At 60.1% G+C, this 23,004-nt stretch overlaps 2 protein-coding genes across 6 annotated transcripts in view; one reads left to right on the forward strand and one right to left on the reverse strand.

Annotated features, from left to right (window-relative positions):
* Positions 1–16,609, reverse strand: LOC126069502 (extracellular matrix protein 2-like). The gene is made up of 12 exons (XM_049872951.1): positions 16,515–16,609; positions 14,196–14,383; positions 7,168–7,175; positions 6,552–6,741; positions 5,240–5,638; positions 4,604–4,864; positions 4,276–4,391; positions 3,851–3,983; positions 3,371–3,528; positions 2,811–2,950; positions 513–839; positions 1–175 (listed from the first exon to the last, which is right to left on the reverse strand). The coding sequence occupies exons 1-12, from the start codon at positions 16,607–16,609 to the stop codon at positions 1–3; spliced, it is 2,190 nt and encodes a 729-aa protein (XP_049728908.1).
* Positions 16,537–23,004, forward strand: part of HAUS7 (HAUS augmin like complex subunit 7) — a 22,232-nt gene continuing 15,764 nt past the window's right edge. For 4 of the 5 annotated variants that reach the window (XR_007515900.1, XM_049872441.1, XM_049872442.1 and 1 more), the window contains exons 1-3: positions 16,537–16,742; positions 18,020–18,135; positions 22,605–22,672. Coding sequence is in view for 3 of the 5 variants with exons in the window: in XM_049872441.1 (XP_049728398.1) it covers positions 16,608–16,742; positions 18,020–18,135; positions 22,605–22,672 (319 nt within the window). In the remaining 2 variants the exon portion in view is untranslated. Of the gene's footprint in view, positions 16,743–18,019; positions 18,136–22,377; positions 22,521–22,604; positions 22,673–23,004 lie in introns of those variants that run through there. The other variant, XM_049872445.1, reaches the window with a different exon arrangement.

Below are 23,004 nucleotides of genomic sequence, written 5' to 3' on the forward strand. Positions count from 1 at the left end.
CTAGGAGGCCTCGCCCTGCTGGGGCTGGAGGACCACGCTGTGGTAGGCCCGGATGCAGGAGAAGGCGGTGGGCGGGATGCGGCGCCGGTCGATGAGGTTGTTCTCCAGGTGCGTGGAGATGAGGTTGGAGTCCTGGGCCACACGTGTATCACAGATGGAGTTCAGGGGCACATGTCTGTGAAGGACAATGGCAGAGGTGAGCAGAGAGGAGAGGGAGGCATCGTGCCCGCGGAGAGGAAGAGACGGGCCCACAGAGAGGGTGGGGTAAGGCCGAGACACAGCCCCAAACCACACCGCCTCCGGCCCCCTCCCCATTCGGGCTCAGTGCCAGCCCCCCAGCCCTGGCCCTGTTGCTAGGGACTTGAGCCCTGCCTTCCTCTTGCCCACCCCTCTCCCTGGCAACCATGACGGATGGATGGAGAGGCCTTCGGGTAAGGAGCCCTTCCCAACCGGGGCACCAGGGCCCGTCCCTCCCTATCACTCCCCCAAGCTGGTGGCAGTCGGGGCCCTACCTGATCTTATTGTGGCTCAGGTGCAGCACCTGCAGCCCCTTGAGGCCCAGAAGGCCTCGAGGGATGGCCTGCAGCTGGTTGTTGTCCAGCAGCAGCTCGGCCAGGGAGCTGTGTAGGCCCAGGAAGGACACAGCGTGGATACCGTCGTCACGAAGGCTGTTGTGCGACAGATGCAGGAACTCTAGGCCAGGCTTCATGTGTGCGAACACATAGCCGGGGATGCGCTCAATGCGGTTGTGGTGTAGCGCGAGGCGCCGCAGGCCCCGGGGCAGGAAGGAGGGCACGTGCACCAGCCGGTTGTGAGAGAGGTCCAGCGTCTCCAGCTTCCTGCAGGGCCCAGGACCCACATCTGGGAGGAGAGTGGGGATCTGCCCATTGACGGCAGCTGCCCCCCTGGAGCTCTCAGCAGCTGGGAAGGCCGGGGGCTGTCAGGAAGCCACCGTGGCCCCTTCTCTTTGTGACACCTTTCTCCCCTCCGTACTGTTTCCTACAGAGTACTCCGTAGCTAAAGCCCACATCGGGCTGCTGTAACCCCGTCTGTACAGTGAGACCCAGAAAAGAGAATCTGCATGGGCCCTTCTTCGCTCACAGCAGGGCTGGTGACACACCCCTCACTGTGGAGATGGTGGATACCTTTTCCCTATCCTTTCCCTCCTGGGACCCCTGAGACCTACACCTTCCAAAGGAAGCTCACATGCTGTCTCCTTTCCAGCCTGGCTCCGCCCCCTGCTGGGCCTTCCCCACACAGGCCCAGCCCTTCTCTGCCTCAAAGCCCTCTCTTGTCTTCCTCGCCCTTTTCTCTTCCTCCTGTTCCATCTGAAGAAAGGCAGACAGGGAGCAGGAGAAAAACCAGGCTCACAGAGGGTGGATCAGAGCAGGGAAACCCCCAGGGAACCACATAGCCCTCAGTGTCTAGCAGAGTGCAAGGAAGAGGGGCTGAGCTGGGCTGCTGAACCCATTGAGCCCTGGGGAAGCTGGGGTGAAGCTCGGGCTGTTACCCTTCACGCCACCATGAGCCCAGGTCACTCCATGGTGGAGGAGGCGAACGGCTGGGCAGGGGAGGCCCTAGGCCCTGCAGGTCTGCAAGGGGACAGTGTGGAGCAGGGAAAGTGGGGCTTCTCTCAAAGGTATCCCCAGGCCCAGTGGGTGGGGCCAGCCCTCTAGGCTTGGGCCACCTGCTGTGCTGAGTCCGCCAGGCAGGCACACTCCAGCTGCCTCCAGAACCTGGTGGCCAGCAGCCCCCTCCCCTTCCACCAGCCAGAGCAGAGGCCGGACTGGAGCCGGCCTGGGCTTGACTGGCAGCCAGCCCCTTGCCCAGGCCCCATGGCGGCGGGCGGGATCGGAACAGCAGCTGGGGCTGCCCCTCCCTGCTGTCTGCTTTCCTTTGCCCCCTTGGCAAGAGCAGAAGAGGAAAAAGGAATAATTAAACCCAAAAGTCCCTGGTAACTTTTTCCTGGAACACGAAGAGGCAGGGCGGGAGGCTCCCTTCCCCAAGAATGGCGAGTGGGTCGGCCTGTCGACCCCTGCCTCCCCGCCCTAGGTAGTCAGCAGACCCTGTGGATTCTACCTCCTCCCCTTTCCCTTCCTCTCTCTGCTCCCACGGCCAGCTTCTCAGTCTGGCAGCAATTGGCTGCTGTGAGAGAGGCTAGCAGGGGGCCAGGGGCACAGATGAGGGGCCCATAAATGCTAGGTGTCTTCCTGTCCCCCCAACTCAGGGCCACCAGCCCCACCCAGCTGTCCAAACCAGACTGCAGGAAGCCATCCTTGCGGCACACCCACTCCTTCCATGCTCATGTCCTCCAGAGAACTCCCTAGCTAAAGCCCCACCACCCCCTCTGACCAGGCCAGAAGTCTCCCCAGGTGAGCTTCCAGAAGAAACTCCTGGGCGCCAGGAGTGCTGGCCAGGCATGCTGTGGGCAGGGTTCTGTAGCCTTGGGCATTCCGCTGGGCAGAAAGGACAGACGGAAAGCCTCAAAAGTTGGCAAAATCTCAGAAGAGCAGGTGGTCACTGAGGCCCAGGCCACCACGAGCCCTGGACAGCCAGGCAGGTGACTCAGGTGAACCACCTGAGATCGGGCCCAGGCCACCGGGCTGCCCCAGGGCCACCAGGCTACCCCCCAGCCCTCTCTGGGCTTCGGGCCTCCTCACTACCCTCTTCACCTGGCCCGCCTAACTCTCTGGGTTCCTCTGGGCCCATCCTCCCTTCCTGGGCTTCTGTGCACCCAGCTGCGGGCAGTGCCCTTTCTCCTGGCTCATACAGTGCCAGGGGCCCAAGGACGGGAGGTCGGCGCCACTCACGGGAGATCGATCCAGGCGCGCGGTGCCAGCCGGTCCTCCTGGAGCCGGTTGTTGCTTAGCACGAGCACGCTGAGGCTCCGGCTGCCATTCAGCGCGTCTTCCCTCACCTCCTCAATGTGATTGGTGTCCAGGTGCAGTTCCTAGGATGAGGGGCGGGTGTCAGAGGCCCAACCGCCCTCGATGGCTCTGTGGCACCTGACCAGGCCTGACCCGATCCCGGCCAGCCGGTCCCCAGGCCCTGCCCCGTTCCTGGGGCTCTCTCCTACTCTCGGGCCCATCACCATCTGTGCAATGGCTCCTAGAGGCACATGCTGGTCCTGCCTGACTCCTCACATCCCCCGAACACAGAGCCCCCGAGAGCACGACCACACTGAGGTGGACTTTTTGGGGGACCCTGAGGTCCAGAGAGGGCATAGACCTTGTTCAGGGACACCCAGCCTGGGGCTTCTGGAAGGTTAGTTAGGTCAGGCTGAAGAGAGGTGCTTTGGCTCTGAGGCCTTGTGGGTTTTAGTTTAAAAAGTCCCCAAATGGGCTGCCCACCGTAGGGATTCCCAGCTCACCTGCAGGGAGGCTGGCAAGCCAGGTGGGATGGTCCGAAGCTGGTTCCGGTCCAGCCTCAGGTAGAGCAGGCTGCGGAGTGGCTGGAAGGCCAGAGGGGAGATGTCCCCGTCATGCAGCTGATTGCCCTCTACCTCCAGTGTCAGCAGCTGGCAGAGACCTACAGGGTGGGTGGGCAGGCAGGCACCGTGAGCCCACAGCTGGGCCTGGCTCACAGGGGCCTGAGAAGCACCCACGTGGCGCTAGGAAGCCCAGAGGCCTTGAAGGTGTCACTGTGAGCCCGCCTCAGAGATTGCCAGAGCCCCTGACCGACCCCTAGTGGCAGGGCCACTCACCCATGCTGGCATGCTGGGCCTTCCTCCTCTACCCCAGCCAGGTTGCCCTGTCCACCCTCCCCAGCATACCCTCCAGTGGGCAGGGCCCCCTGCCCAAGGTCCGGCCCACCCGCCTTTAGCCCCTGCTGCCATGGGGGTGGCATGCACCCCAGAAGCTGCCGCAATGCAGGCCCTGCAGGAGGTTGTCATTGAGTTTGAGCTCCTGCAGGGAGGTGGGCAAGGCCGGCACTGTAGACAGTGAGTTCCCGTCCAGGTTCAGTCTCTTCAACTTCGTCAGATTCTGAGGGGAGGGGAGACCGGGGGGCTGGGGTGCTGCCGGCCTGAGCATAGGCCTTCCTGGGCTTGACTTAGGGCCCATCCCCACCAAAGGGCACCCTGCTTCGGTTGCATCCTGGCTTTCTAGTTCCCCCTTGGCCCAGTAGCCTGAGTCTGCTCCCTTACAGGGCTCTCCGTGCACCCAGCTCTGGAGCAGCCCGCTGTCCCGGCTCCCGGCACAGTGTCTCCCCCCGGCATAACCCTTACAGCTCTGCCTCGGGCCCTCTCTGACCTCCTAGCAGGGGGCGGGGGCACACCTTGAAGGCATGGGGGTGCAGGCCCCGGGCATCCAGCTTGTTCTTGCTCAGGTCCAGCCACTCCAAGTTGGGTAGACCCAGGAACGTGTGGGCCGGGATCTTGGCGATCTCGTTCTCTGTGCACACACATGCAGCCATATTCCACTCCCCTCCTCCCTGCCCTCTGCCGCAGGGTACCTCCCACTTCTGAGGACACTGGCTCGTCTGACTGTCCTAGGTCGGGGCAAATGTCATCACCTCAGGGCCACCCAGGACCCGCAGGGAGAGAGCCAGGCATGTGGTCTTCCCACCCCTGCCCCGGGGTCAGTGCTGGAGAAGGGCTCCCCACCTGCCAGGTAGAGCGCGGTCAGGCCAGGGGCATTCAGAGTAGGGATGTGCTTCATCTTCACGTTCCTGCAGGCCACGGCGGCCTGGGCCAGGAGGCACGAGGCCGGTAGGGAGAGCAGGGCCTGCTCTGCCATCCCCAGGCCTGCAGGCCTTTTCTGCCCACGGCCTGTCACCTCCAAAGTGCTGCTGCCGTCACCAATATGGCCTCGGCTTCGGTCCTTCTGTGGGTGTTGACTGACCAGCGCAGGTTGGCAGGAGGCTCCTGGAGGCCGAGAGACACAGCCCCAGCCCGGTCACATGGCAGCAGGGGCCCATTGAGGGGCAGGGGCTGGCCCAGGCCTCCCTGGGTCCCCTTCCTCTGCCTCTGCCAGCCACTCAGCCAATCTGGGCTGGATTGGCAGGCTGCTGGGCACCAAGGGCAAAGGCCAAGATGGCAGCTCTGAGGCTGGGGCAAGGGGGTGCCTCCAGAGGGTTCCTCTCCTGCCCCGAGCATGTTGACACTCAACACAGATGGAGAACAGGGTCTGATGGCATGGTTGGAGAAGACTGGATGAAGCCACAACCACTTTGGACACTCATGTACACCCTTCCCCTGCAGGCCCCATCTGGGAGTCTGCATGCCCCAGACAGTCCTCACCTTTGGGGGGCCTCCGGGGCAGCTTCAGACCCCTTCTCCTGGCATCCCGGCCTCCTGCCTTCCTGCCCTGGCCTTCCTCGGTGGACACTGCACCCTCTCGGGGTCTAAGGGTCCCGCTGGCCCATAAGGGCCTCAACTTCCGTGCCCTGGGCCTCCCCACTGCAGCCTCCAAGATGGTCGTGGCTTGGGGCTGGGCCCGTTCCTGCTCCAAGGCCGCTGGGGACAACTCCTTCCTCTGGGGCAGCCCTGGCCTGGCAGGCTGCTTCCAGCTGGGGGCCTGGGGTTGGAGAGGAGCTCTATGGGCCCTCTCCCCCAGTGTGGGCCGGGCCTGTGGCCAGTCCAGCTGCCTGTCCTCAGGCCTGGCTGGGCCGCTGTTCCTGGGGATGAGCCGTACCTGACCTGCAGAAGGAGCCAGTGTGGGCTGGGCGGCTAGGACCCCTGCCGGACAAAGAAGCTGCCCTCCCTCTTCTTCCAGACCTCACTTCTGCCTTTCTCTTCTCTCCTCAGGAGCCCTCAGCCTTCCGTCACAGACCTCAATGCCACCAAGTGTCAGAGACTCCCTGGTCCCCTCCCCGAGCACCTGAGGAGATCAGAGCTGCTGAGGGCTGCTCTTGATGGCTGGGCCTCTCCAGGCCCACTGGGCCCTGGCTGACAGGCCCCTGGTACCTGGAAGAGTCAAGCAGCCTTAGGCAGAGGGGCGGGGCCTGCTCAGGGGCCCTGGGCCCACCATTTGCCAAGGACGGGACAGGGTGCCTGGGCCTTAATCTGCTCCTAGGAGGGGCAGGGCGGGGTGGCTTGGGATAGCCGAGTGGGTCACTGCCCCGGCATGGTTTACTTTCTAAGGTGGAAGCCCCAGTGCCTGCTGGGTGTGGAAGTGGGGCACGCAAACGTGGAGGCCACCTTGAGGGGCTCTCAGCCCCCTGGAAGGAGGGGCAGGGAGTGAGCAACAGCCCCCCTAGACCTCCCCTCCAGAACAGGGCAACTCTTCCTTACCCAGTGCTGACCATGGCTCTTCCTGTCGCCAGTGCAGCTTCTTCCTGGCTCCCCAGCAGGCTTTGGGGCAGGCACTCCAACCCTCTTCTCCCAGCCCCAACTGCAAAGCTCCTTCTAGGGAGGCCTCTCCCCTCCCCTAGGGCATGGGGACAGAGCCTAACAGAGTCTGCAATCCACACGCCCTCCTGGGAGGGCTCCCTGAGGGCATGGGCCCCTGCCAGCCCCCACTGGAGCACCTAAGGGCTCCAGGAGGGCAAGTGCCCCAGCCCCAGTACACTCTCCTCTTGCCAGCCTCTTCCTGCAGCTGCTGTCTACTCACCATCTGGGGAGCCAGGTGGGCTGAGCGGCACTGGCTGCGGTGTGGGCAAGCCTCTGAGGGTTGGCAGAGCTATGGCCTCTCTCAGACTCGGTGCCTCCTTGCCCAGGGCCCCTCCAGAACAGCACCCCACCCAGAAAGCCAGCATGGTGAGCACCTTGGTCCTCATAGCCACCGCTTGCAGGCAGGCTGCCTGGGCCAGAACAGGAGATGACTAGTTGGGGGAGCTGGGAGCAGCTGCCACAGTGAGACAGAACACACGACTCATGGACCAATGGTGACAGCACATGACCATCCTGCTCCTGGAGCTCCTGGGCCCACCGGCCCACTCAGATCCTCCCACACCCACCCAGCCCGCCCCCAGGAAGCCCCGTCACAAACAAACGCCTCCCAGGCCTTGCCCCCAACTTTCCCCACCTCCCTTGCTCCCACCTGAGGAGAAAGGGACATTGATTTGGTTTTGGACCTGGGCACCCTTGCTTTTCCCCTGTAAGGACTACATTTATTCGACACTGGCCCAGGCCCAATGGCCCCCATGAATGGGCTTCTGTCTCCACTCACAGCAGGCCTGTGAGTCCCACCGCAGAGCAAGACACCCCCTAGGGCTGCCACGGCCTACCTCCATGGCTGGAGGAGGGACAGGAGGAGGACAGGGGCTGGGCCTGGCAGGCAGCAAACCCTGGGTGCCTCGTGGGTCACTGGGAGAGAGAGCAAGTGCCAGGGCCATCCTGGGCAATGGGCGGTCCCAGAAGGCCTCTGTGGAACCCATGGCAGAGTGAGGACAGCAAGCGGGGACCCTAGCCCGTAAGGCTCCAGTGCCCCCTGAGCTCAGGTCTGCCTGGGGATGGGGCCATGGTACACAGCTCTGCTCCTGGTTCTTCCATCAGCTCTCTGCCTGCATTTGGCCAACTTCCTTCCCTCTAGGCCTCCACTTCCTTCTCTGTAAAATGGGGTGGGAGCGATTAGAATGTTCTGCCCTGAGCACCCCGCTCCCAGATTGCAGTGTGTGCTTGCCAGGGGCTACTGGTCGGGCAGCAGGGACCCCTGTCCTGAGTGGGCCTGGCAGCTGGCCTGGGGGAGGCCAGTTCATGATGGGTCCCTGCCCAGAATCCTGGATCCCAGAGGATCCCGAAGACATCCCATGCCTCCGGCTCCCTTTCAGTCAGAGGGCACCTGTGGGCAGAAAGGAGGCCAGGCCCGAGGGCCCAAGGTCAGGGGCTGCTGGGTGGGGGCAGAAGAGCAGGTGGTGGAGCCAGAGGCCAGGAAGAAGTCGGCTGCCTAACATAGGGCCCCCAGCCCGGGTCTAGGAGCAGAGGGAGGCAGGCAGGCGGGGGCGGGCACGGGGCCCCTGATCTCACCGCCGGCTCCCGGCAGGCCAGCATGAGGTGGCTTTTCCTACAACTCTGTCCAGCATTGAGTTAGGTTTGGAAGCAATCTTTAAAAATGAGTTAATTGTGGGCAAGGCTCGGGGGGAAGGGAGACAGGGAGACACAGGGGGAGGGGCAGTCTGGGAAGGATCTGGTTCCGGGGCCATAGAGGGAGTATGTGGGTGGCCTGGAGGGGTGGCAGGGTGGGTCATATGCTATGATGCTGTGGGGGTGGGGTTGTCGAGGCACCCACTGAGCCCGGGTGGTGGGCTTCATATGGCTGCTTAGTATTTGGCCACTTGGGCCTGGGAAGTGGTCTGGTCCCGGAGTGTCCTTCACACAGCATCCATTCCAGGTGCACTGAGCCTCACTGGACCCCAGTGGCTGCCCTGAGGAGCCCCCATTCCAGTGGGGGGCCACCGTCCAGTTGGGGCCACCCCGGATTCGCCATCACACCCCACCCCCACTGGAGCCCAGGTTTCTGGCCTGCATTTGGGAGAGTGCCACACACAGACCAGAGTCGGCCAGGCCCAGAGGATCCAGGGATGAGGCCACTGTCTGCCTGGGTGCCCCTTGGGTGCCAGCGAATGTCCCTGACCCGGCACGCTGAAGCTGGGGGAACACTTAGGCACAGGAGAGCTGAAGTGTGGCACTGAGGCGGGCCCAGAAATCTTGAAAACTGAGCACAACCCATCCCCCATTTTATAGAGAAGAAACAGAGGGGGTGGGGCAGCCTGAAGTCACCAAGCCAGAGGGCAGGCCTCCTGTGGCTGCGTACAGAGGTGGCCCAAGCCTGGGCCCTGAGACAGACTGTGAAGGGAGCCCTGGGCCCCCGCTCTGCCCCTCCCCCTGCCTGGGGATGCATTCTGGAATCCTGGCCCCCAACCCGTTTCCCCTCTTAGCAGCCACTCCCCAGGCGCTGACTAAACATCCTGCCATCTGGTTCCCATTAGCTGGACTGGGGGTGGGGGGAGCCTGCTCCCAGGTCTCCCGGGCACAGCCGGCCTCGAGGAGGGAGGACCCCCGCTCCTACCCACCTAGGCAGGGAGGGGCAAGGCCTGGGGCCCTAGTGGCTCCCCTGTTCCTGAGGAGGCCTGTCCTCACTGCCATGCCTTTGATGGGGGCCCAGAGCAAACCTGGGTGGGCACCAGGGGCAGTCTTTCTGTTGCCTCTCCTGTCCAGTATTGGGGCGCACGGCCATCGCTGGGACCTTGAGAGAACCCCTCGGAGCAGAGCCAGCCTGTAGGGCCTTGGCAGAGCCAGAGGTTCCCAGCGAGTCTCTGCCTTGCCCTCCCCCCAAGCCTTGCACACAGAACTGACTGTGGACTCGGGCTGGGGCAGGCAGGCCCCAGGCCAACATAGCCCTGAGCCCGGTGTCTGGAGCAGAGGGTGGGAGGGCTGTTGGGATTTTCCAGGAACCAGGGGTGCAGTCTGGGGGTTGCTGGAAAGAGCTTTGGGCTCCCAGCTGTGCCATGGACTGACTGGTCACATGATCTCAGGAGCATGCCTTCCCTGCTCAGTGCCTCAGTCTCCCCATCTGAGAAACTCCTAGAATCTGAGAGCTGGAAGGAACCTAAGATGCTGTCTTAGATGATCTCCAAGGTTGTGTCCAGCTTTGCAATCCCAGGATTTAAGGACAAGGAGGGACTCTACCCCTTCTCCTTCCCCTTTCCTTCCATGTAGCATCCCCCCCGCCCCCGCCACATGCATACATGTGTGCACACACCTCTTCTCCACCCATCAGGACTAGAATCTGCAGCCCTGGATAATGGCAAAGCAATGCTCCTTAGAACGGATGCATGCTGACACGCTCTCCTCCACGCAGGGGAGAGTGGAGAATGGCACCTTCCCTGGTGCGCTCCTGAGCCCTGCTGTGAGCCAGGCGCCAGCCAAGGCGCTGCGGGACCATGGTAAACCAGAAGGCCAGCTTCCCTGCACTCACAGGGTGGCCATGGTGACTGGAGGGGCACTTTTGACAGGGGATTAGATGAAACTGTGAGAAAGTGATGTTTTAGGCAGAGATGTGAATGAGGAGGAGGATAGCTTCACAAAAAGAAGGTCCTGAGCAGGGCAGGGTTTGGCCCAATTTGAGAAACAGCCAGGAGATCAGTGTGGTAGATGGGCTGAGCAAGGAGCTGAGGCTGGGGAGGGGCAGCAGGGCCAGTTTAAGTAGGGAGGGCATCAAAGGTTGGCAGGCTGACTGCTGTTAAACTTGAAGGCAACAGGGAGCCACTGTGGGCTTCAGAGCAGGGGAGTCCCGTGAGCTGACTGATACTGTAAAAGGGCCCCTCAGGCCATTGGGTGGAGAATGGGCATGTGGTGGCCCACGGGCCGAAGGGGAAATAAGAGTGGCTGACTCAGGGAAGTGGGCAGAGTGTGGATTTGTTTCAAAGGCAGAGCCACTGTAGTGTGTGTGGGAGGGGGTATGGGGGGTGAGGGAAAAGAAGTCAAGAAGGACTCCAAGGAATTGGTTGGAGCATCTGGGAGGTCAGAGCTGCCGACCAGAGGATCGAGCCCCAGGCTCCTGCTACGCTGTCAGGTGTGAGGCTACTGATATCTCAATAATAAACCTGGACCTTCAGGCCACAGTCTGGGTGGCTATTCCTGCCCACCCTCTTTCTGCAGGTGATTATGCCATTGGACACCTACTATGTGCCAGGTCTTCTGCCAGGTCCAGGACAGAGCTGGGTATGTCTTTGGCCAGCACGCTTTGACCCTTGGAGTGACCCCCAGAGAAAGGATACAGGCCCATCCTTAAGCCTTCTACTTTTTGCCTAAGTGTCTGAGTTTCCTGTGGCCCCATAACTAAGTACCACAAAATGGGGCGGGGGGAGGGACTTAAAACAACAGGAATTTATTTTCTCATAGTTCTGGAGGCTGGGAATCCAAATTCAGGGTGTCAGCAGGGCTATGCTCTCCCCAAAGGCTCTTGTGTGTGTGTGTGTGTGTGTGTGTGTGTTCGCGCGGACGCACTTCCATGCGCACACGGATGCTAGATCTGCCCCTGTGGGTGTGGGCCAAGGCTTCTCAGGTTCTCACACACACCTTGTAGATAAATAAAGGTACAGGGCCCTTGTCCCCCTTAAAGCTTTGAGAAGAAAAAAAGCCTACCTTGTCATGTCCTCCTCCTGCTGCCAGCAGCCCTTCCCTAGAGAAACCCATCTTGTTTTAATGCCGTTGAGACCTCAGAGGGTCTGGTCTCAATTAAACGACTTTCCCTGTGGATGCCTTTGCAAGCACTACAAGCATCAGGCGGCCGGCCCACCCTGCGGGCTGCCTTGTTTGAGACCTGGTGTTCCCTGAGACAGAGAGGGAGCAGGAGGAGGAGGGAAGGGGAACACCCTCAGACAAGGCACTTCTGGCTGGGGATGGGGTGGGCGCAGCTAAAGCCCCCTGAGCAGCATGCTAGAGGACCCCAAGGCTGCAGCATGGAGAACGTGCCAGTGTAAAGTGGCGGGGGCGGGGGGGGGGGCAGACAGCTGTGCAGCTTTGGGCCAAGGTCCAGGTAGCTGATGGGGCCCTGGTCAGGATGGGGCCCTCCTGGGGACCAACTTCGAATCCTCCTGCCCCAGCTGAAATCCCAACGTGTTCCTGCCAGTAATGTAGGCCCCCCTGAGTCCCTTCCAGCTGGCTGGCCCTCAGAAGGGCATCGGGGGCCTAGGGCAGGGGAGAGTGAGGGCCTTGTGCTCGGTAAGGGGCAAGGGGCAAGGGAGGCTGAGCGGCGCCCATCCCCGCCAGCCCCCCAGGGGGCACATTCCCCTTCCAGCCCCGGCGCCCGGCGGCACCCGCGACTCCAGCTCCAGACACAAGTGAGTCAGCCCTGCCGGCCTGCCAAGCTGTCTAGACCCGAGCGTCTCCCCCCGCGGAGGGGGTGAGGCCACCGGCCGGCCGTTTCCTCTCCTGCCACCCGGCCGCTGATCCGTGCACACGTGCAGTTCTGCGACCCCATCCCTCCCCTCCCCCGCCCCGCTGGCGCCCCTACCCCGCTGCGCGCCCTTGTGCGTCCCAAGCTCAGCTCCAGCAAGCAACCCGAAGGCACTTCTCCACACCCTCGTGGGCAGAACACCACCCCCTGGCCACATAGCGCTATGGGCAGCCTTCTGTTCCCTCAGTGGGTTTGCACTTGGGGAGTGGGGAGGAAGAGGAACGGGAGATGAGAATGCGGAGGAGGGCAGTGGTGTCACTGGGGGGGGGGGGGTGGGGTGCAGACTGCACAGGGTGACACCGTCAGAGGGGGTGACACCGAAATGTCTGTAAAAATTTTTGCGCAGTGTTTCAGCAGAAGTTTATTATTTTGTATAAAAATATCCTTGTAGTTTGTTATAACAACAAAAATATTTTTGGTAACACCAGCCCACATGTGTCAATATACCCAGGAGGCTAAAACTCCATGCTAATTTACTTTTTGAACCTTCTAATGTGCTCCAGTCAGAGCTGTCGTTATTATCCAATTACAATGATGCTTCAAATCACGTGGTTTCTTCTGCAGGAGCAAGACCTGTTGTTCTCTTTGTTGCTGGTGTTTTTACAGTGGCTGTTTTTTTCAAATTTTCTGGTGTTTTACGTACAATATTGTGGTAATTAGCATGGTGGTGGAGTGACACCATAAGTTACCGCAACTGGGGTGACACCAACCCCAGTGATGTCACTGGAGGACAGGGACCTTGGCCCCTGACTCAGACCATCTTCCACCTACCCTCATTACCCTGTCTCATTTCTCCCCCACATTCAAAGAGTATGGAATATTCCACGGACTTCCAGAAAAACAAACGCATCTGTCTTGAAAGAAGTACAACGAGAGTGCCCCTTAGAAGCAAGGATGGCAAGACTGCGTCCCAACTACTTTGGACATGTTATCAGGGGGGATCAGTGCCTGGAGAAGGACATCATGCTTGGTGAAGTACAGGGTCAGCAGAAAAGAGGAAGACCCTCAGCAAGATGAATTGACACAGTGGCTGCAACAATGGGCTCAAGCATAACAACAATCATGACGATGTCACAGGACCAGGTGGTGTTTTGTTGTACATAGAGTCGCTATGAGTCGGAACCAACTCGATGGCACCTAACAACAATTTGGTGGCTGTGGAAGTGATCAGCTTCTCATGCCATAACTGAGTTCTGTCCCGGAAAGGTCACGGACATGCACAGACACTTGGTGCTCACCAAGTCCTGCAGTTCTGGGACCTTCTCCCTTAACTGGTGAACCTGGGGCTGGGGTGTGGGGAATGGAGGGATCCTCTGTCCCCAAAGCCCCCCCAGTTCCCTGGTTCGGGGCCAGGAGTTGGTGGGCTCCTCGGAGCTTGGCCTTCTGGTGCTTTGTCTCCAACAGTGTTCCAGAGCCCTTGTGACCCTCACGGGGGTTGCTCGCCTGGGCGTCTGCCTTTAACCCTCCTTGCAGGTAGCAGAGGCCAACCTGCCTTCCTGTCCTTGGGAGAGGTTCAAACCCTTGAATGCCAGCTTCTTGTGATTGGCAGCATCTATTTGGGCCCTGGCCAAGATCCCCCCTGCACCCTGGTGTCTGCTGATAAAGGCCCCTTGGACTGCAGGTTGAAATGCTCTGGGGCCTTCCCTCTTGCCTCCTGCCCTCAGCTCCTGCTGCTAGCCCACTGGTCCAGGTGTACCCAATCAGTGGCCACGCAGTTCTGCCACCTTGGCCCAGAGTGAGGTGGCTCACGTGGCAGGCTGTCTCACCGACCCGCCCACCCGCCCTGGCCACAGCACAATGGGGCCCATGCCTGTCAACTGGTCTCATTTTCCAGTCCCTTTTCCAAGCACTGACACATGGCGAGGCCCTGCTGGGACCCATGGCCAAGTTTCCCCCACGATCAAGAGGCTGGCTCTTGCTGCATGCGGCCCTTGGGTCTGCCCAGGGCCCCCTAGTCTCCCCCGACCCAGCCGCTCCCGAGTCGACTGGCTTTTCAGCCCCATGTTCAGCCTCTGACCCTCCCCGCCACAGGCCTCCCTCACAGAACCCTTAGAGACCACAATGCTCCCTACTAGAGGAATCCCCTCCTCTCCACATCCCTCCCTAGGCTTGCACACTTCTCAAGATGGGGAGCTCCCTCCCTCTAGAGGCAGCCAGCTGGTGTTTAGACTGTGCTCTTGGGAAGAAGAGCTTCCCGGTGTTGAACTTGAGTATGCCTTTCTAGAAGCTTCTACTGCTCAGCCCCTTCTCCACCCCCCAACCCCAACCCCAGTCTCTCCCAGCAGTCTCTTTGTTCCCACCCCAGCCTCCAGACTGTACAGTGGAGGATGCTTGGGAGGCGCCATGATTCAGTACTCTGGGCAGGGAGGCAGGAGTGAGGGCTGGCCAGCAGGTCCTCCAGGCAGGGGGATGGTCCCTTGACCTCTGGAGACCGTCTTCTCCTCTCAAGGCCCTGCCAGTCCTCCTTGCCTCGCTCCAGGCCATAGACAGAGCTGCTGAGTCGGGGGCAGAGCTTGCCTGCTTCGTGTCCTGGCTCCACCAGGCTGGGTGGAGAAGGGGGTTTTCATCCAGAATACACAGGGGCTGGTTTCCTCCCCATCCTATGAAGCAGAGGATGTGGAGTGGGTGGGGGAGGCCACCACACTGCCGTGGTTTCTCCCGCCAAATTCCCTAGTCCTAGGAAAGATCCACAGAAAAACCCACAAGAATTTGAACGTCTGAGCTAAGGCTGTGATTGAAATGAAATTTTTGAAAAAGAAGGAAAGAAAAACAAAAAGAGGAAAAAAGAAAAGAACCCACCCCAAGCCCCTTACAGCCCTCAGCTGCTGGAAGAGGCTTTGCAGCTCGCTGTATGTATGTGTGTGTGCAGACATGTGACAGTGTGTGAGTGGGTGTGTACACAAGTAATGAGTGTGTGCATGCCTGTGTGTGAATGATGGGGGAGTACACACACTCTCCCATGTGCCCCAAAGGAAGGGGTTCCAGAGATTATGGGCCAAAACTCGGGGAGTAGAGCGCACAGCGGTGAGTGAGCACACATTCTGTGAGAAGGATGGAGAGAGATGCGGGTGGACAGAGGGCCAGAGGGGGGAAAGAGACCTGGGAGGAGGGGCACACGCAGAGGGACAGATGGAGATGGACACTGGCAAGGAGCCAGAGGGAAAAGGTGGGAGGGAGAGACACAGGCGCTGAGGCCCAAGACCAGGCAATGGGGATGCGGGAGCAGAAGTGGTGGAGCAGAGCAAAGGAGGTGAGTCAGAGCCAGTCTGCCTGGCGAGAGAGGGAGCCAGGCCCTGTGCCAAGGCCCAGAGGCACTGCAACTGGCACCAGCTCCTTCCCTGACTGACCCCAGCTGCCCCTTGCCCCCTGAATCCGCAGGCCAGGTGTCTAGGTGGCTAGCTGGGGGGAGGGGGAAGAGGAGAGGGGTTCCTGGAGGGAGTCTACATCTAAAAACTGAAGTCATAGGTTGGTGTGAGGATCTATACGAGAGTCCCCTTGTAGAGATAGGGCAATTGAGTCTGAAAGGTGGGGCCACCCGGCAGGAGTCAAAACCAAAGGCTGGTCCTGTTGGCACAGAGCCTAGCCAGTTAGTTGGAGCACAGCCAATATCTGTTGAATAGATACTATTGGTTCTGAAAACCATGCAGAGCTGCTGCAGGGTTTTAAGTATTGGTGAGGGGCGATGTGGTCAAATTTGCTCTTAAAACAAAAAACCCCCCAAAAAACAGAAACCCCACCTGCAGCATGGAGGACTGAATCAGGGACCAGTCTAGAGGCAGGGAGGTCTAGGACAGGCCAGCAGGCACCGGCAGGCAGCCAGTGGACAGGAGGTGGTGGGCAGGATGCAGAGTGTCAGTGGGCTCTGAGGATTGGTCCGGGCCTTCTCCCTGGACTCCAGCCCCTCCAGCTCCTTTCCACCTCATCCATCAGGAGGCCCTGGGCAAGGCGGCATGACCACTTGGTGAGGGAGGTGCTATCATTATCCCCATCGGATGAGGGCAAGGAGGCACAGAGAGGTTAGGTAACTGATCCAAAGTCACACAGCTAGGTTGGAACTCAAGAAATTTATGTCTCACTCTGTTGTTAGGTGCCTTCGAGTCGATTCCGAGTCATAGCCACCCCATGTGACAGAGTAGAACTGCCCCGTAGGGTTTCCTAGGAGTAGATAACCAGGTCTTTTCTCCCGCAGAGCTGCTGTGTGGGTTGAACTGCCAACCTTTTGTTAGCAGGAGAGCACTTAACCGTTGTGCCACCAGTGGTCATTATGTCTCTAATGCCTAACTCAGGCGTACTCAAATGATTCTTTTCAAAAGAGCGAATCCAAAGATATGGGCTGAGAAATGGGGGAAAAGAGCAGTGTGCGGTGCAGCGCACGGAACCCAGCGCTGGTAGACGGAGGCTCACGCCCCAGGCCCGGTCGACCTGGGAGAACCCGACCCAAAGCACGAGCGCCCCCTGCGGGAGGAGACTCGCCCCGCCTCGCCTCTCGCCCCGGCAACTCGCAGGGTCCCCTGCCTGGCCCGCCCCGCCCTACCCTACTCTTGCCCCCTGGTTCGGCCTCCTGGGAGGAACCGAGACTGGCGCGCGGGAGGAGGCGGGGCGCTGCTCCGGCTTCAGACCAATGGGAAGGCGCAGTGGGGGCGGGCAGGGCCGCAGGCCCGCCCCCTGCCGTACGGCCCCGCCTCTGACCCGGAGGCAGCGGCTGCGGCAGGCGCGATTGGCTTCCGGGCGGGCGAGTGCAGCCTGGCGCGGCTCTGCGCGGGAACCATGGCCGAGCGAGGCGGGGCGGGCGGCTGCTGCCCCTGGAGCCCCGAGGGCGCCGAGGGCGCCGAGGGCACCGAGGGCGCCGAGGGCACCGAGGGCGCGCTCCAGGCGGCCGTGGACGTGTTCAGGAAGCTGAAGGTACCGCGGGTCGGGATCGAGCCCCGGGGAGGCTGCTGGCCGGCCTGGCGCCGGCGTGCGGGTGGGCGCGCTGCGGAAGTCGGGCCACGCGGCCCCTATCGCTGACCCGTTTTGCCACGGTGGGAAGCTAGTCGGCGGGGTGCCGGCCCCGGCCCGATCAGGCCGGCCCACGCGACTGTTGCTGTGGCTCGTCCATGGCTCTGGCGCTAGAAACCAGGGCGAAGACGGGCGGGGCCCAGCACCTGGCCTCAGGGGCCTGCAGTGTCTAGGGACAGACAGAGGGCCAGGAGCCCGTGGCCCCTCTTCGAGTCAGCGAGCCGGAGGCTGGTTGTCAGAGGCCAGAAATGGCTCCTGGCCCAGGCACTTCTTGCGCGCTACCCTGTGGAGCTCCTGCAACAGCCCCGCTACACAGCTCCCGGCTCCAAGAGGCCAGGCAGCTGTCTCTGGCACAGCTCGGACCGCCCCGCCCCTCTCCTGCCCGCCCCTCGTACTGCCTCGGTCCTCCCTCTCTCCTCTCTCGAGGGGGGACTTGGGCTGCTGCCCCCTCACCCCCGGCTCCCATCTCCCCCCCACCCCGCCCCTTGTTCCACCCCTTCTACCCCCTCTAACGTCGCGCCTTCGCGCTCCTCTTCTCTCCCGGTTCCCGCCCCTCGTCCCGCCCACCTGCCAGGAGGCTCCCTCACCTCTCACCGGGAGACTTGGACCACCCCTCTCAGGCTTTGCCACCATCTCCCCCCTCCTGCCGTGCTCCTCTGCAGCCGTGTCCAGCCCCGCTCCCACCCTCTCTTCCTCCTGCCCTTTGCCCCTTCTCCTCCTACCCCTTGCCTCTCCCGTCCCATCTCACTCCTCCCCCTCCTGTCTTCACCCCATCCCTGCCCCCCAGCCTCTTGGCCCTCCCAATCGCCCCACCCCGCCCCTTTCCCTTGGGCCCCCGGGGCCCTGAGCCTAAATGGTGATCCAGGTGGGCCGCCTCCAAGGCTGAGACTTTACTGCTAGGTCCTCCAGCTGCAAGGGCCCAGACTGGCTCAGTTAAAGGGGGCGGGGGTGGCAGGCAGGAGGCTTTGTTGCTGAAGGCAGATGGAGGGAGGCGAATGGTGGGCATGGCAGTGGTATAGGCCCCCAGCCGGGTGGGAACAGTCTTGGGGAACATGCCTGGCACGTGCTGACAGTAAATGTGTGAGTGGACCACTAGGAAGGGCATGAATGCGAAACTACCTGGTGGCTCTTCAGTGATCCTAGCTTCCTAAATATTCCTGGCCTTCCCTTTCCTTGCTTAGGACCTAGACTGCCCCTTCCTTGAGGGTCTGTACCTCTCAGAGCCAAACACGATCCAGGAACTGCTGTGCAGCCCCTCCAAGTACCGTCTGGAAATCCTGGAGTGGATGTGTGTCCGGTAACATCCTCCTTTCTTCCTCTTCCTTCCCCGGGTGGACACAGGCCCCTCAGCCCCTCCCTGCCCACCCACAGAAAAGGGGTTGAATATTTTTACAAGTACCTAAGCACTATGAGTCAGAATCAACTTGACGGCACTGGGCTGGGTAAGCACTTCCAAAGGGTCGGCAGTTTGAATCCGCCAGGCGCTCCTTGGAAACCCTATGGGGCAGTTCTACTCTGTCCTATAGGGTCGCTATGAGTCGGAATCGACTTGACGGCACTGGCTTGAGCACTTGGCTGCTTAACCAAAAGATTGGCAGTTTGAACTCACCAGCAGCTCCTTGGGAGAAAGACCCGGCGACCTGCTGATGTAGAGATTACAGCCTAGGAAACCCTACGGGGCAGTTCTGCTCTGTCACAAGGGGTCACTATGAGTTGGAATTAACTTGATGGCACACAACAACCACAACCTGACCTCCCAGAGGGCCGCGGAGCCCTGCTCACACGTGGGGTAAACATGACCCCCCAGCAGTCAGCTGGGCTGGGCTCGCCCTTGCCATTTAGCGGTAATGCTGAGCTTGGCTCTGGAGTACCCTTCCTGCTTGAGCTGCTAGTTGGGAGGTTCAGCACTGGCAGAGATCTGAAATGTGGCCCGCCTCAGTCGCTGTACTTTCAGACTGGCGACGTGGGCTGTCTTGGGCCTTGCAGTAGAGTCGTGACCAGTAGGGCCAGGCCCTGGGTCCCCTGCCTGAGTCTCTGCTTGCTGGGGCAGCACAGCTCTCACCAGCCCCTGCTGACCCCAGGCCTGTGGATTGGCACTGGGTCCTGACTCTGTCTGCGAGCCCTTTGGGATACCCTTCCTGAATGTTTGTGCTGGAAGCGAAGCCTGCCAAGATGGCCAGGGGTGTTTGGGCAATGCCACCTAAAAGGCCCAGGAAGTTCTGTGGAATGTCTGTTCCTTGGGAATGCACACCCACTGTCTTCTTGTAAACAGTCCTAGATGCTCTGTCCTGGTGAGGCAGCCTTGAGCTGATTGTCTGCCTTAAAGCTCCAGGTCAGGAAGGCTTGGATGTATTTTGGGTCACCCCCAGAGGCCTCTGGGATGATGGTAGTCATTTGGCATGGGGAGGCTTGCCCCTCCTCAGCCTGGCCTGTTTGGTCTTCCTGCTGAGGAAGGTGCCCGGGCAAGAGCCTTGAGGTGGAGCAGTGAGGATCCAGCCTGCCCCGACCAAGCAGGCCTGCCAGGCAATGGGAGGTCAGTAGGATTGGCCCTGGGCCAGTGTCCTAGGGACAGCCTTAAGGAAGGAGGAGGCATTTTAATCTTTTCAGGCTTTGCCGTTCCAACCTCCTCTCCTGCTGCCTTCCAGCCCCCTTCCCCAGGCCCCTTACCAGGCCTCCACACACCATACACCTTCTCCCCACTTATCAACTACCTCATTATCTGACATTTTGCATTTATGACAATGGTAAAAAATCTGTCAAACTATTTTGTGCATTAACGACATGTATCTGGCAATAACAAATGCCATATTGTGAGCCAAGAGTAATACTCAGTGTGATGGTTAAGGTTATGTGTCAGCTTGGCTGGGCCATGATTCTCAGTGGTTTGGTAGTTATGAATGATGTAATTTGCAGCTGTGGAGTGATGTAGTCATCCTCCATTTTGTGGTCTAATATGGTTATCCTCCATTTTCTCGTAATGCCAATTTAGCATAACGACCTGGTCTTTGGAACCTAACTATGTTGATAAGCAAGGACAGGGTACGTACTCTTAACCTTTTGCTTTCACTAACACTGTTTCCCTCCTGGGAATGCCTGTCAGGTCTCTGCATGTTATACAGACTCCTGTGCAGTCTCTAAGACCCAGCTGCCATGTTGTCTCCTTCCACAACTGCTTCCGTGCCCACAGCTCCCAGCTGCTCTGGAGCGTGCCTCCATCAGGGCCCTGGCACACTGGCTCTGTCCTGACCTGTTTGAGTGGCAGAACCCCTCTGTGTAGCCCCAGGCCCTGGCAGGTGTTAGAACACGCACCTGGATGCTGGTTCAGGGGCTGTCGCCGCGGATGGGGTCCTCAGGGAGCTGAAGGTTTGGCGGGGCAGGAAGGGCCAACTGTGGGTCCCAGTGGAGTCTGAGCTGAGTGCTAGGGGCATTCACTGGAGGAGGTGGCATTTGATCTGGGTCTCTGAGAGGTGAGTGGCTTGTCCCCGTGTGTGAGGATGGGAGATGGCAGAATGCTTCTTGCAATGGGAGCAGGGAGTTGGCACAGGTATGGGGACAGCCCTGAGCAGTAGGCGTGAAAGGCAGCTCAGAGCCAGATCACACGGGGCCTTGTGAGCCGCATGAAGGCCTATGACCTTTATGCTCCGGGCAGGGCGAACAACAGGGTTCTCACCGGGGCAATGACCTACTGAAATGGCATTTTGGCCACATTCTCAGGCCAGACGTGGGATGGATTTCCAGGGGAGACATGAGGCAGCAAGACCTATAGGGAGACTTTTGCAACACTCCCTGGGCAAGATGGCCAGAGTCTGGCTCAGGATGGCCAACAGCTCGTGTTCCAGCCACTGCCTGCCTGGGGGGACCAGAGCCCATTCCAGGAACCTGGGAGGAGAGGCAGTAGTGGGGCTGGCCTGGGTGAGCACAGGGTGGGGGAGGGGAGTTCTAGAGTGGCTCCGTGGGAGGGGACACATATTTGCCTGGGCCAGGCGGAAGCTGGGGACAGTAGGGAACCAGGCTGCTCTGCTGGCCAGAGAGGGGTAAGTGGAGGGAAGGGGGAAGCCATGTTGCTCACATGCTTCTAGGACGTCTTTAAATACAAGAAACTGAGCCCTCCACGAAGAAACCAGGGGGTGTACACTTGCTTTTGAGGGTACTAAGCTAGCAAAGTGAGCCTTTAAAGGGCCCTGAAGGAGGACGGGGATTACAGCTTCCCCCGGGTTCATCCTTGCTTCTTTCACACAGCCTCCACAACTAGGCCCCGATTTAATGCGCCGGTGGCCCCGTGAGCCGCACCTGCGCTGGCCCTCCGTGGCCTATGTGCCGGAGGCACAGGAGGCAGCACTGCAGGACCTTGGGGGCTGCCTGTAAGGCCTCAGGGCCTCCTTGGCTCCCTGAGAACCTGGCTTTCTTTCAAGGGCTTAACCACCGTTCGCTGCTGCCTTGCTCCCTGCTGATTCAGTGAAACCCGTTTAATTAAATCCTGTTCTGAGTCAGCTCACCTAGGTTTTGGTAGGTTTGGGTGTTTGTAGCCTGGGAACCAGTGAGTGCTCTCTTGTAACGGGAATGTTGCCCAGCACCAGGGCCTCAGCCAGATTCCAGGCTAGGGGCTGCCTTCTCTTCTTTCTGCCCAGTGGGTGTCTTAATATGTTGTCAGGATGGGAGGTGCAGCTGACAGACAGCTGAGACCTTCCCTCTGCACTCAGCCTCAGGCTCTGGGAGCCCACTAGCTCCCAGGTCCCCAGCATTACGGGGTCTCAGTGGCCTGGGTCTTGGCCATTGGGTTTGGAGGCATTGGCACAGGGAAGGCTGGAGGGAGCCGCGGAGACCAGCCACAGAGCTAATTGTGCAATTATTCTCCCTCATGGGCCAGGGCAAGCTACCCACCTGAGGTTGAAAGCAGAACTCAGCAGCCTTTCGTGCCAAGGGCCAGGTAGTACATATTTCTCAATTGGAGGCCAGACGGTGTCTACCATTGTAGTGGGAAAGCATCCATAGACAACACGTAACGAATGGGCAGGGCTGAGTCCTGATAAAGCTTTCTTTACAAAATAGGTGGCCAGCTCGAGGGCTGATCCCCGCTTCAAACTGAGACCTAGATTAGCACAATCTCCTGTGGAATTATGCTTTTTTAAAATTGAAAAACCCTCCCCCTATTGAAAGAGCTAAGCACTCACACTGATGGCAGAATGTTCTGGGGCGAGAGGCAATGAATGACCCTCACTCCTAAATGCTCACCGGCTCCTGTCCTGGGCTGGCCACCATGTTAGGCCTGGAAATACAGCTCCTGCCGGCCTTGAGGCCCACACTCTTGGGTGAGAACCCAGTGAGAAGGCAGCGCCTGCTGAGGCTGTGGGCTTTGCAGGGCAGCGATGGTGCAATGAGCTTGGCAGGATGAATTGGTGTGAGCCAGTGCACTGGGGTGGGGGTGGGGGTGGGGGTGGGGGCAGGAAGCAAGCAAAGAGCTGCTGCATCTATCAGGTGGCTCTGGGCTGTGGCTGTGAGGGGGTGCAATGGGGCAGGAGGGGGCTAGTGGACAGAGGCAAGGGCCAGCGCAGCAAGAGCCTCAGCTGACATGCTCAGAACAAATCCACGCCGTGATTTAAAGTAAAGCGATCCCTCGGTCCTTTGGAGGAAGGTGTGCAGAGCTGGGGACCCCAGCGCCGTGCGTAATTCACTTTCTGAAAGGTGGGTAAAGAGAGGGCGGCGGGTGGACATCCCGGCTCTGGCGTGGCCCTTTCCGGCCTGACTTGTTCTGCTGTTTCCTCGCAGGGTCTGTCCCTCCTTACAGGACAAGTTCAGCTCTCTGAAAGGTGCCCAGGCTGAGGTGAAGATCCAGGGTAGGTCTGGTGGTAGAGCCCTGGGCTGCTTCACAGCCTTCTGTCCAAGCTGAACTTCCGTTTCCATTGGTCCAGTGGTTTTCTTCTGGGTGGTACACACCTGCATGGATGCTTATCCAGCTGCCCAGAATCAGGGGCCACTCTGAGGCGTGGAGAGAGGGAGGGCTCCTGTATTGGTTTCCTAATTGGTACCACAAAGTGGATGGCCTATCAGAACAGAAATTGAGATTCTCACAGTTCTAGAGGCCAGAAGTCCAAATTCAGGGTGTTGGCAAGGCCATGCTCGTTCTGAGGATTTTTAGGGGACGATTCTTCCTTGTCTCTTCCAGCTT

Source organism: Elephas maximus, chromosome X (assembly GCF_024166365.1).
Source record: "Elephas maximus indicus isolate mEleMax1 chromosome X, mEleMax1 primary haplotype, whole genome shotgun sequence".
Lineage (NCBI taxonomy): Eukaryota > Metazoa > Chordata > Mammalia > Proboscidea > Elephantidae > Elephas > Elephas maximus.

Bases quoted from the DNA above. Each gene is read 5' to 3' on its own strand.
- LOC126069502 (XM_049872951.1), bottom strand. From the start codon at position 16,609: ATGGTTCCCGCGCAGAGCCGCGCCAGGCTGCACTCGCCCGCCCGGAAG. The intron at 14,384-16,514 runs GTACGGCAGGGG...TTCTCCACCCAG, and splicing joins TCCGGGTCAGAGGCGGGGCC to CCTGGTGGAGCCAGGACACG. The intron at 4,865-5,239 runs GTGAGGACTGTC...CTCGGCCTCCAG, and splicing joins GCCCCGGAGGCCCCCCAAAG to GAGCCTCCTGCCAACCTGCG.